We start from the raw sequence: 12,708 nt of genomic DNA, 5'->3' as shown, positions 1-12,708 counted from the left end.
ACCCCTTCATTCTACTCATTACCAACACTTCTATGGAGCTCCAGCGTCGTTCATTTGTCTGATTCCACTTACCAGCTTCCAGCCTCTGCCTCTCTCCAGTCCCATTGCTTCCACCTACCAGCCTTTTTCCTGACCTTCTCCCCATACCTGTCTCCATCTTCCGGTCATTCTCCAACTCACCTGGTTCCACCTTTCACCTACCGATCTCTGTCTCTTATCTCCACCTCCACCTGACAGCATCTGCCCATTAAATTCCATGTCACCTGGTTCCACCTTTCACCTCCAGTCTGTGTCTCTTAGCTCCACCTCCTCCAGACTCCATCAGCCCATCAAACTCCGGCTCACCTGGTTCCACTTATCACCTACCATTTTCTGTCTCTGTACTCCGCCACCTCCTCACTTCACCTGCCCATCATCCCCCACCTCATGTGGTTCCACAAGACAGGACTGTGCAAAAGTCTTAGCACACAAGACTGGACTAAGACTTTTGCACAGGACTGTAGTAATTTTATATATTGCTTTGTACTGCTGCCACACAAAAAAAAATCATGACATACATGAGTGATGATAAACCTGATTCTGATACGGGTCTCCATTGTGGACTGAGAGTGGGAAGCGGGCAGGGAGAGGGGAATCATGGTTGGAAAAAGGGGAAAGGAGATGGGAGGGATTGGTTTATTGATATTGATCAATAAACCAATTGTTCATATTCAAATGACCTTGCCTGTTGTCTCAGGGCTGACAGTGTCTGTACCCACACCACCCCCCGGCTCTCCTTTTCTGTTACCTGTCCCATACCGCTCCCACAGCATTCTACCCTCGCCATTCCCAACATTCAAGTCGTCAAGTCAAGTCACTTTTTATTGTCACTTCGACCATAACTGCTGGTACAGTACACGGTAAAAATGAGACAACGTTTTTCTGGACCATGGTGCTACATGAACAATACAAAAACTACACTGAACTACGTAAAACAACACAAAACTACACTAGACTACAGACCTACCCAGGACGGCATAAAGTGCACAAAACAGTGCAGGCATTACGATAAATAATAAACAAGACAATAGGCACAGTAGAGGGCAGTAGGTTGGTATCAGTCCAGGCTCTGGGTATTGAGGAGTCTGATGGCTTGGGGGAAGAAACTGTTACATAGTCTGGTCGTGAGAGCCTGAATGCTTCGGTGCCTTTTGCCAGATGGCAGGAGGGAGAAGAGTTTGTATGAGGGGTGCGTGGGGTCCTTCATAATGCTCCTGCAAGACTTACAAACTAACTCTCCGCTCCACGTTGACAAATACAGTACTGTGCAAAAGTCCTAGGCAACCTAGCTATATACATGTGGCTTAGACTTTTGCACAGTACTGTACTGCTTACTAATCTCTGTCTCCACCTTTTCCTGTCTCCATCTGCCTATCATCCCCACCTCACCTGGTTCCACCTATCACCTCAGTGCCTTGGTTCCGCCTCCTCCTGACTCCATCTGTGCATTGAACCCTACCTCATCTGGTTCCACCATTTTTCGCCTTACTTCCCCAGCCTTATCACTCCATAGCACTCCCCTTCTCTCTCCCCCTCCATCTGCTATCACCCACACACTCCTTCCTCCGTTTCCCTCCTCACCTCCTTTCCCTTTACTCCATGGACCACTGTCCTCACCTGCCATTGTCCATCTTTGTCTTCCCAGCTTGTGACCTACGACCTCCCAGCTTCTTGCATCATTCCCACTCTCTCCTCCCTCAGCTGACCCACCCATCGCCCACCAGCTCTTTCTCCATCCTTTATTCCTACCTTTTTTATATTTTGTCCATATTCCCTGTTTCTTTCCAGTCAAGATGAAGGGACCAGATCTGAATGCCGATTGTCCATTTCCTTCCCTAGGTGATGCCTGACTTGCTGAATTCCTCCAATGCTTTGCCTGAAGCTCCACCTATCACCTACCAGCTTGTCTCAGCCCCACCCCATCACCTCTCTACACTGGATACTTTCCAGCCTCACTCTCAGTCCTGACTCTGGGTCTTGACCCGAAATGTTAACTACCCCTATGCCTCCACAGATGCTACCTGACCCGTTGAGATTTTAGTCCCATTTCATCCTGCCTTTCCACTCCCCCATCTCACATCTCTGCAATTTATTTCCTTTTATCTAACAGCCTTTCATCAGTTTGAGTGGTGTTTCCACCCAGTGGCCACTCTATTAGGTCCCTCCTTTACCTGATTAAGTGGCCACTAGATGTACTCTCATGGTCTTTGGGCGCTGTAGTTCAAAGTTTAAAGTTTAAAGTGAATTTATTATCAAAGTACATATGCTACCACCTACAACCTTGACATTCTTTTTCATCTGGGCATACTCAATAAGTCCAATATAGAATAATAACTATAACAGAATCAATGAAAGACTGTACCAAGTTGAGTATTCAGCTGCTGTAGCCCATCTACTTCAAGGTTTGACGTGTTGTGCCATTCAGGGATGCACTTCTACACATCACTGTTGTAAAACATGATTATTTGGTTGTACACTAGCAGTAGGCCTGACGTTGTGATGTTGTTGTGTGTGAAGGAAGAGAAGTGGGTGCAGTTACTGTTACAAGAGAGAAGGTGCTCAAAAAGCTGAAAGACCTAAAGGTACATAAGTCACCCAGACCAGATGAACTGCACCCTGGGGTAGCATTAGAAATTGTGGTGATCTTTCAAAAATCATTGGACTCCGGCATGGTGCCAGAAGACTAGAAAATTGCAAATGTTACTCCACTCTTTAAGAAAGGAGAGGGGCAGCAGAAAGGAAATTATAGACCAATAAGCCTGACCTCAGAGCTTGGGAAGATGTTGGAGCTAATTGTTAAGGATGAGTGATGGAGTACTTGGTGAGACAGGACAAGACAGTACGAAGTCAGCATGGTTTCCTTCAGGGAAAATCTTGCCTGACAAACCTGTTGGAATTCTTTGAGGATATTACAAGTAGGATAGATAAAGAAGATGCAGTGGATGTCGTATATTTGGATTTTCATAAGGCCTTGACAAGGTGCCACACATGAGGCTGCTTACCAAGTTAAGAGCCCATGGTATTACAGAAAAGCTACTAACATGGTTATAACATTGGCTGATTGGTAGGAGGCAGCGAGTGGGAATAAAAGTATCCTTTTCTGGTTGGCTGCCAGTGTCTAGTGGTTTCCGCAGGGGTTGGAGTTGGGACCGCTTGTTTTTATGCTGTGTGTAAATGATTTAGATGATGGAATAGATGGCTTTGTCACCAAGTTTGCAGATGATATGAAGATTGGTGGAGGGGCAGGTAGTGTTGAGGAAACTGGTAGGATGCAGGTGGACTTGGACAGATTAGGAGAATGGGCAAGAAAGTGGCAAATGAAATACAATGTTGGAAAATGCATGGTCATGCACTTTGGTAGTGGAAATAAATGTGTGGAATATTTTCTAAATGGGGAGAAAAGCCGGGAATCTGTGTTGCAGAGGGACTTGGCAGTCCTTGTGCAGAGCACCCTGAAGGTTAACTTGCAGGCTGAGTCAGTGGTGAGGAAGGCAAATGCCATGTTAGCATTCATTTCAAGCGGTCTAGAATACAAGAGCAAGGATGTCATGCTGAGGCTTTATAAGGCACTAGTGAGGCCTCACCTTGAGTATTGTGAACAGTTTGGGGCTCCTCATCTAAGAAAAGATGTGCTGGCATTGGAGAGGGTTCTGAGGAGGTTCACAAGGATGATTTCAGGAATAAAAGGGTTATCATATGAGGAACATTTGATGGCTCTGGGTCTGTACTCTCTGGAATTTAGAAGGATGAAGGGAGATCTCATTGAAACCTTTCGAATGTTGAAAGGCCTAGACAGAGTAGATGTGGAAAGGATGTTTCCCATGGTGGGAAAGTCAAGGACAAGATAGCACAGCCTCAGGATAGAGGAGCGCCCTTTCAAAACAGAGATGTGGAGAAATTTCTTTAGCTGAAGGGTGGTGAATTTGTGGAATTTGTTGCCACATGCAGCTGAGGAGGCCAGGTCATTGGGTGTATTTAAGGCAGAGATTGATAGGTTCTTGATTGGACATCGCATCAAAGGCTACAGGGAGAAGGCCGGGAACTGGGGTTGAGGAGGAGATAGAAAAAAGAATCAGCCATGATTGAATGGCAGAGCAGACTCGATGGGCCAGAAGGCCTAATTCTGCTCCTATGTCTTATCGTCTTATGGTCTACCTGGTTGTCAGCATCCCTGGGGATCTATCCTGGATGCAACACACAGATGCAAATACAAAGAAGGCATGACTGCAGCCATACTTCATTAGGAGTTTGTGGAGAATCGATATGTCATCGAAGCCACTCGCAAAAATCTAAACATATACAGTAGTGAGCATTGTAATTGGTTGCATCATCGTCTGGTATGGAGGGGCCACTGCACAGGATTGTAAAAAGACTGCAGAAAGTTGCAACCTCTGCCAGCTCCATCATAGGCACTAGCCTCCCCAGCATGGAGGAACCGTCAAAAAGGCAGCGTCCATCTTAAAGACCCCCATAACCCAGGACATAACCTCTTCTCATTGCTGCCATCAAGGAGGAGATATAAGAGTCTGTAGACACACACTCACTGATCCAGGAACAGCTTCTTCCACTCTGTCATCAGATTTCTGAATAGGCAATCAACCTACGGACACTACCTCAATACTAATTTTCCTCTCTTTCTGCACCACTTTTAAAATTTAACTTTCTTTTTTACTATATATTTCTTATAGTAATTTAAAGTTTTAATTATTGCGTATTGCAATGTACCGCTTCCGTAAAACATTAAATTTCACGACACAAGCCAATGATGTTAACCCTGATCCTGATTTTGATTGATGTGAGTTGCTGTTGCCTTCCTGTTAATTTGAACCAGTCTGGCCATTCTCCTCTGACCTCTCTCATTAACAAGGTGTTTTCACCCTCAAAACTGCCACTCACTGGATGCTTTTTGATTTTCACTCCATTCTCTGTAAATTGGACTGGTGTGTGTGAAAATCCCAGGAGGTCAGTAGTTTCCCAGCTACTCAAACCTCCCCATCTGGCACCAATAATCATTCCACAGCCAAAGTCACTTAGACCGCTTTTCTCTCCCATTCTGATATTTGGGCTGAACAACAAGTGAACCTGTTGACCATGTTTGCATGCTTTTATGCATTGAGTAGTTGCCTCATGATTGGTTGACTAGATATTTGCATTAATGAGCAGGTGTACAGGTGTCCCTAATAAAGTGGCCACTGAGACTATATTAACCAAGAGTGCAGTGCAGTTTATTAAAAATGAAAACAAATTCTCCTCACCTCTCTTTGACTCACATTAAGTAATTTAATTAAATTATTGATAGTGCTTCGTCTGAAAGATTTTGACTACAAGAAATTAACACATTAACAAGTCATTAAATATAGTATCTGCAAAATCACTGCATGCTTTCACCAAGTCCCAGCTGTCCAATCAGCTGCGCTCCCAGATAAATTTAGGCCTCTATCCTTGCCAAAGTTTTATTGTTAAAACACGTCCTAATGGTTTATTTCTTTCCAATTTCTTCAATAGTCTTCTGGCTTTGTAACACTCACAGACATATGTACTCTATTTCTGACCTCCTGACATCATTAATGCTCTCTTATTTTCCTCCAGCAGACACCAGCATTGAACCAGGATTCTGAGGTGGCCAACTAGCAAGATCACTTGCTGGATCAGCGCGCCACTCAACGATTTGTCATGAAATTTTGCCTCATTTTAGGAAGGATATGGAAGCTATAGAGAGGGTGCAGAGGAGACTTACCAGGATTCTCCTTGGATTAGACAGCATCTCTTCTGATGATAGGTCGAGAGAGCTCAGGTTTTTCTCTTTGGAGTAGAGAAGGATGAGAGGTGACTTGATAAGAGTTGTATTAGATGATAAGGGGCATAGGTAGAGTAGACGGGGAAACAAATGTCTTTTCCCCAGGGCAGTAATGGACAATATGAGAGGATGTACTTTTAAGGTGCTTGGAGGAAAGTATAGGGGGATGTCGGTGGTACGTTTTCCTGCATAGAGAGTGGTAAGTGCAGGGAGTGCATGCCGGAGGTGATGGTGAAGGCAGATACTTGAGGGACATTTAAGTTACTCTTAGGTACACATACAAATGAACAATGAAGGACTGTGTGGGAAAGAGTTAGACTGATTGTGCAGTAGGTTAATAGACTGACACAACATTGTGGACTGAAGGGCGTGTACAGTGTTCTGTTCTGTGTTCTATATTTCCTTTCTAGCTTTGTGATAGTCCACCAGCTTTTTAATACTCAGAAGCACCTGTGCTCCATTTCTGACCTCTTGACATCATTATATTTCTCCCATCCAACACCAGCAGACAAGTCTCATGCAGGATTTTGACCTGACACATTGACAATTCCAGACCCCACGCTCCACTGCCCACAGAAGCTGCTCGACCCACTGAGCTCTTCCAGCAGATTGTCCATTACTCCACCAAATATCAGCATCGAAATGGGTTTATATTTGCATTTGCACAGTTTGTTGTCTTCTGCACTCTGGTTGATCTTTCACTGATCCTGTTTGTAGTTACTATTCCATAGTATTGCTGAGTATGTCCACAGAAAGGTGAATCTCAGGGTTGTGTGTGGTGATATATTTATACTTTGATAATAAACTTTACTTTGAACTTTGACATTATTAATTTTCTCCCATCCAATCCCAACACACAAGCCTGATGGCAGGGTTTCGACCCAAAACACAACCAATCCTATCCCCCCACCCCCCTTAGATGCCGCTTGACAGCCGAGCTCCTTCAGCAGATTGCTTGCTGCTCCAAAAGACTTCAGCAATGAACCGGGTTTCAGGGGTGGAGAGGTGGTGGCGCTATCTGCTGCATCATCGCACCTCCCAACAACTCACAGTGAAGTCTCTTCTGAGAGAAAACCAAAAGCGAGAGGGCAGAGGTTCGAGGTGAAAAGAGTAAGATTTAAAAGGCGAACAAGGGGCAACTTCTTCACGTGGAGAGTGATACGTATAGAGAGCTGCCATAGGAAGCTAAGGCACGGTAGCATAGTGCTCAGCACAACGCTTTACCAACAACCTGGGTTTAATTCCTGCTGCTAGCTGTGAGGGGTTTGTATCGTTCTCCCTGTGGCTATGTGGGTTTCCTCCAGGTGCTCTGGTTTCCTCCCACAGTCCAAAGATGTACTGTTCGGTAGGTTAATCCTGTGATTAGGCTAGGGTTAGATCGGGGGCTGCTGGGCAGCGTGCTCAAAGGGCCTATTCCACGCTGTATCTGAATCAATAAACGACACTTGCACAGGTAGGTGGATCGGAAAAGTTTAGAGTGATATAGGCCAAACGTGATCAAATCAGAATCAGATTTAATATCACTGGTATATGTAAGGAAACTTTGTTTTTTGCCAGTAGCACAGAGTAATAAACAAAAGCAAGCTATAAATTACATAATGAAATACAGTATACAGTACTGTGCAAAGTCTGAGGCACGTACATATAGCTACGGTCAATGTGGAGCAGTGAGCGAGTTTGTAAATCTAGCGGGAACAAAGGATGTTGGGAATGGTAAGGGTGGAGCACTGCGAGAAGGCATAAGATAGATGGCAGAGAAGGAGTGCCAGAGCGGGGGGCGGGGGGGGGTGTGGCACAGGTGCAGACACATCCAGACCTGAGACACCAGGCAATGTAATTTGATGCCAAATAATTGGTTAATTGGTCATTACAGAATGTCTCTCTGGTGCTTCCCGCCTCCTCCCCTCTCCCTTCCCCTTTTCCCAACCATGATTCCCCTCTCCCTGCCCCCTTCCCACTCTCAGTCCACAACAGAGACCCAGATCAGAATCAGATTTATCATCACGCACGTCATGAAATTTGTTTTTTTTTGCAGCTGTAGTACAGAGCAGTTACATAAAATTACTACAGTACCGTGCAAAAGCCTTAGGCACCCTAGCTATACATATATGCTTATGACTTTTGCACGATAGTGTATATATATATTTATAAATTAAACTAGCAGTGCTAACAGAGAGCAAAAATGGTGAGCTAATGTTCAAGAGTTGGCTCATTGTCTGCAATAGGACCAGCTTAGATGGTAATCTTGGTCAGTATGGACGAGTTAATCTGCAAGATGTCATGAAATTTGTTGTTATGCAGCAGCAGTACATTGCAAGACATAATTATAAAAAGAATTGTGAATTACAGTAAGTATATACAGCATATATTGCTCTTCTGCTCAGTACCTGTTCTTGTGCAGCCATAACTACACACACACACACATTTATTTATTTATCTTAAATTAAAGAAGTAATGCAAAAAGAGGAAAAAATTGTCGTGAGGTCATGATTGACAGGCTTGTCATATGTGGAGGGTTTGATGGCTCTGGACCTGTATTCACTGGGATTCAGAAGAACGAGGGGTAACTTCATTGAAACTTATCGAATGGTGAAAGGCCTCGTAGAGTGGATGTGGAGAGGATGTTTCCTGTGGTGGGAGAGTCTACGACACAGAGGACACAGTACATGCTATAGAGAGAATGCAGAGGAGATTTACAAGGATATTGCCTGGACTGGAGAGCATGCCTTATGAGAATAGGTTGAGTGAACTTGGCCTTTTCTCCTTAGAGCGAGGTGACCTGATAGAAGTGTATAAGATGATGAGAGGCATTGATCGTGTGGATAGCCAGAGGCTTTTTAAACGGGGCTGAAATGACTAACACGAAGCATAGCTTTAAAGTGCTTGGGAGTAGGTACAAGGGGGATGTCAGAGATAAGTTTTTACACACAGAGAGTGGTGGGTACATGAAATGCACTGTCAGTGACAGTTGGTAGAGGTGGATACTGTAGGGTCTTTTAAGAGAGTCTTAAATAGGTACATGGAGCTTAGAAAAATAGAGGGCTGTGGCAGGGAAATTCTAGGCAGTGTCTAGACTAGGTTACATGGTCAGCACAACATTGTGGGCTGAAAGGCCTGTAACGTACTGTAGGTTTCTATGTTCTATGACACAGCCTCAGAATAAAGGGGCATCCTTTTAGAATGGGGATGAGGAGGAATTTCTTTAGCCAGAGAGTGGTGAATCTGTGGAATTTGTTGCCACAGGTGGCTGTCGAGGCCTTGTCACTGGGTAAACTTAAGGCAGAGATTGATAGATTCTTGATTAGTCAGGGCACAAGGGGATACAGAGAGAAGGCAGGAGTTTGGGTCTGAGAGGGAAAATAGATCAACCCTGATGAACTGGCAGAGCAGACTTGAAGGTTTAAATGGCCTAATTCTGCTCCCAAATCTTATAGACTTTATGGGTTCAATTGTCATTCAGAAATCTGATGGTAGAGGGGAAGAAATTATTCCTGAATCATTGTGTTTATTATTTATGGTTGGTGTTGGGGGTGGGGGGAGTTGGATTGTAAGGAATGAGTGCTCAGGACTTGGAGAGAAACTGCTATTTTAGGATTGATACTGCACCTTCAGAGTATCGCAAACCCCTTAAGGAGGGAGAAAGCCAGGCAGCAAAGAAATTTGGCAGGCAACTGAGCTGCATACACAGCAACTGAAACCTACCATCAACAACAAAATGTCTTATCTCACACTCTTTTCCAAATTCACATTATTGACTGCAGCCTCTGGAATGAAGCAGTCGCTGAAACTTCATCCCGCACTTTCGTCAGTGATTTGCACTTTATCACTGAGCGATTCCCTTGTGGTTTATATATCCTGTCATCCATTTGATGAAATATTTTTGACTTCAACTGAGACGTTACCTTATTGAACCAGTTTGAGGCTCCTAATTTCAATTTTCAAAACCATCCTCAAAAGTTTTTTTTTGGTTTGAGATAAAGTAATCTTTGCTTCCCTTCAGTACTGGTGCACAAAACCTGAGCTGTGTAGTGACTTCACGATTCACTGCGTTTATTCACCTGGATTACCCAGCAGAACAACTCACACCCATAACCAATACCTTCAAAAAAAGTAGGAGGCAAGGATCCCTGCGGGTTCCCCTCCAAGTCAAACACCTTGCGTTAGGGTTCCCGCATGCTTGCCACTTTAACACTGTCTCGGTTGGCTGTGGTCATGGTTATTCATGTATGGTTGAAAGACACAATGAATCCTAAAGCAAGCTGGAGGAACGACGCATCATCTTCTGTCCTGGTCATTCTAATTGGCTGCACCACTGTCTGGAATGGGGGTGGGGAGCTACTGCACAGGACTGGAGTAAACTGTGGAGAGTTTTAAATTTAGTCAATCCATTATGGGAACTAGCCTCTGAGCGGTGAAGCGGTGCCTCGAATAGGCAGTGCCATCATTAAGGACCACCCCACCCACCACCACCTAGGACATGCCCTCTTCTGATTGCATCAGGAAGAAGGTACAGAACACACACACTCAATGATTCAGGAACAGCTTCATACATTAATTATTTAATGTATATATATGTACCATAATTTACAGTTTTTTCTATATTATCATGTATTGCATTGTACTGCTGCCGCAAAGTTTACAAATTTCATGACATATACAGCCTGACTCTGATGTTGCACCATCCTGAACTCCAGCTTTTGGTATCTTGTTCTTTGCTTCTGTCATTTTGATGTAACTTCCTGATTTTCTAACCTGGTTACCTCATTATAGGAAGGATGTGGTAGCTTTAGAGAGGGTACAGAGGAGATTTACCAGAATGCTACCTAGATCAGAGAACATATCTTATGAGGATCGGTTCCGTGAAGTAGGGCTTTTCCCTTTGGAATGAAGGAGGCTGAGAGGGGATTTGATAGAGATATACAAGATGATAAAAGGCACAGATTGAGTGAACAGGCAGCACCGTTTTTCCACGGGGTGCAAAGGCAAATAGGAGAGGGTGTAATTTCAATGTGATTGGAGGAGGAAATAGGGAGGATTTTTAACACAGAGAGTGGTAAGTGTATGGATTGCCCAGGGACGGGTAACATCTCTGGTGAAGGGGCTTGTCATATCCAATCTGTGTTAACTCATTCACCTTTGGTCCCTGCCGGACACTCAGCTCTCATCTGTGGCTCCAAGTAGCTGTTTGCATGCAACAGCAACCACACCCCAGTACAGCACCTCAGCAGGTGGGCTAAACCAGGTGAGGGTAGCCAGCGACCCTCATATCCTGGTGAGATAAGGACATGCTTATCCTAGCATACCAAGTCAGCTCTGGCAGGAGTGGGGGGATGAGATCTACAGTGAAAGCTAATGGCCTGGAAGGCAGCATTGCAATGCTCTGTGGAGGGAGTTAGGGGTCAAGTTAGAGTTTACGGACTGGGATGTCAGGAGCTCGCTCATATTAGGGTTTAGGGTCAGGGATGTGGGGAGTTTGAGGTCAGATTAGGGTTTAGGAACAGGAATGTGGGGAGTTAGAGGTCAGATTAGGGATTAGGGACAGTGATGTGGGGAATTAGAGGTCAGATTAGGGTTTGGGGACAGGGATGTGGGGGAGTTAAAGATCAACTATGGTTTAGAGACAGGGATGTGGTGAGTTCAAGGTCATATTAGGGTTTAGGGACAAGAACGCAGGGAGTTAGAGGTCAGATTAGGGTTTGTGAACAGGGATGTGGGGCAGTTGAGATCACATTAGGGTTTAGGGACCGGGATGAGGGGAGTTCGAGGTCATATTAGAGTTTAGAGACAGAGTTGTGGGGGGTTCGAGGTCAGATTAGAGCTTGGGAACAGGGATGTGGGGAGTTCGAGGTCATAGTAGAGTTTAGGGACAAGGATATGGGGAGTTTGAGGTCATTGTAGGATTTTGGGACAGGGATGAGGGGAGTTTGCAGTCATATTAGGCTTTAGGGACAGGGATGTGGGGAGTTAGAGGTCTGGCCAGAGCTTAGGCCTCTGTTCTCCTCTTCACGTACGAAGAAAAGTCATGCGAACAGGTGATGAAGGACATCTTCAGTCCATCTCCAGTTCAGCTCCGTGCTCACTGGCCAGTGACACGGACAGGTGTGTGTGTGTGTGTGTGTGTGTGTGTGTGTGTGTGTGTGTGTGTGTGTGTGTGTGTGTGTGTGTGTGTGTGTTGCTTTGGGGGAGGGGGGGAACAGGGCTTGTTTTGCTGTTGTTTTGTTGCTTGTTGTGTTCTGTGTTGTTCTGCCGAGCATTGTAACAATGTTATGCACTGGAATTTGTGGTGACACTTGCAGGCTGCCCCAAGCACATCCCTAGGAGTACTTGTTCTTAACACAAATGACACATTTCAGGATATGTTTCCATGTACATGTGATCAATAAATCTTGATCTAAATGGGGGTGACAGGGAAAACAAATTAACTATGATCATATGGCAGACTGGACTCGATGGGCTGAGTGGCCTTTGTCCTAGATGGACATCTAGTTGAGCCAAAAGGCCTGTTCTGCTGTTGTGTGACACAGGGCAGCACTTTCGTTGTGGGCTGGAGGGCCTATTCTGTGTTGGACGAATCTAAGATCTCTAGCTAAGGCTTTTATCTTTGCCGTGCAGTGTCACAAAATGTTTTGATCAAAGGGCATGTTGACGTTGCTTCTTTTCTCCCCTCCTCCGAGTTCTATTTCCAGTTATAGTGTACTCAGTGCGTTAGGAATCCCCAGCTCCTACCTTCCTTTCTGAAAAGCTCTGTACTGACGATGGCTGTCATCGACTGCAACTTCTGCTTCACCAGTCGATCTGGAGGAAGGTTCTTGATGAAATCACGCAACAAGTGGCTACAAACAAAGCACAGTAAAAAAAAAAACAACCTTACG

At 44.8% G+C, this 12,708-nt stretch overlaps 1 protein-coding gene across 1 annotated transcript in view; it reads right to left on the bottom strand.

Moving 5' to 3' along the window:
- Nucleotides 1–12,708, bottom strand: part of LOC140196859 (dedicator of cytokinesis protein 2-like) — a 1,243,024-nt gene that overhangs the window by 809,409 nt on the left and 420,907 nt on the right. The window contains exon 25 of the mRNA XM_072256747.1: nt 12,563–12,669. Within this exon, the coding sequence (XP_072112848.1) occupies nt 12,563–12,669 (107 nt within the window). The remainder of the gene's footprint in view (nt 1–12,562; nt 12,670–12,708) is intronic.

Source organism: Mobula birostris, chromosome 4 (genome assembly GCF_030028105.1).
Source record: "Mobula birostris isolate sMobBir1 chromosome 4, sMobBir1.hap1, whole genome shotgun sequence".
NCBI lineage: Eukaryota > Metazoa > Chordata > Chondrichthyes > Myliobatiformes > Myliobatidae > Mobula > Mobula birostris.
Note: the sequence above shows the minus strand (reverse complement) of the source record. Positions and strands in the feature narration are given on the sequence as shown.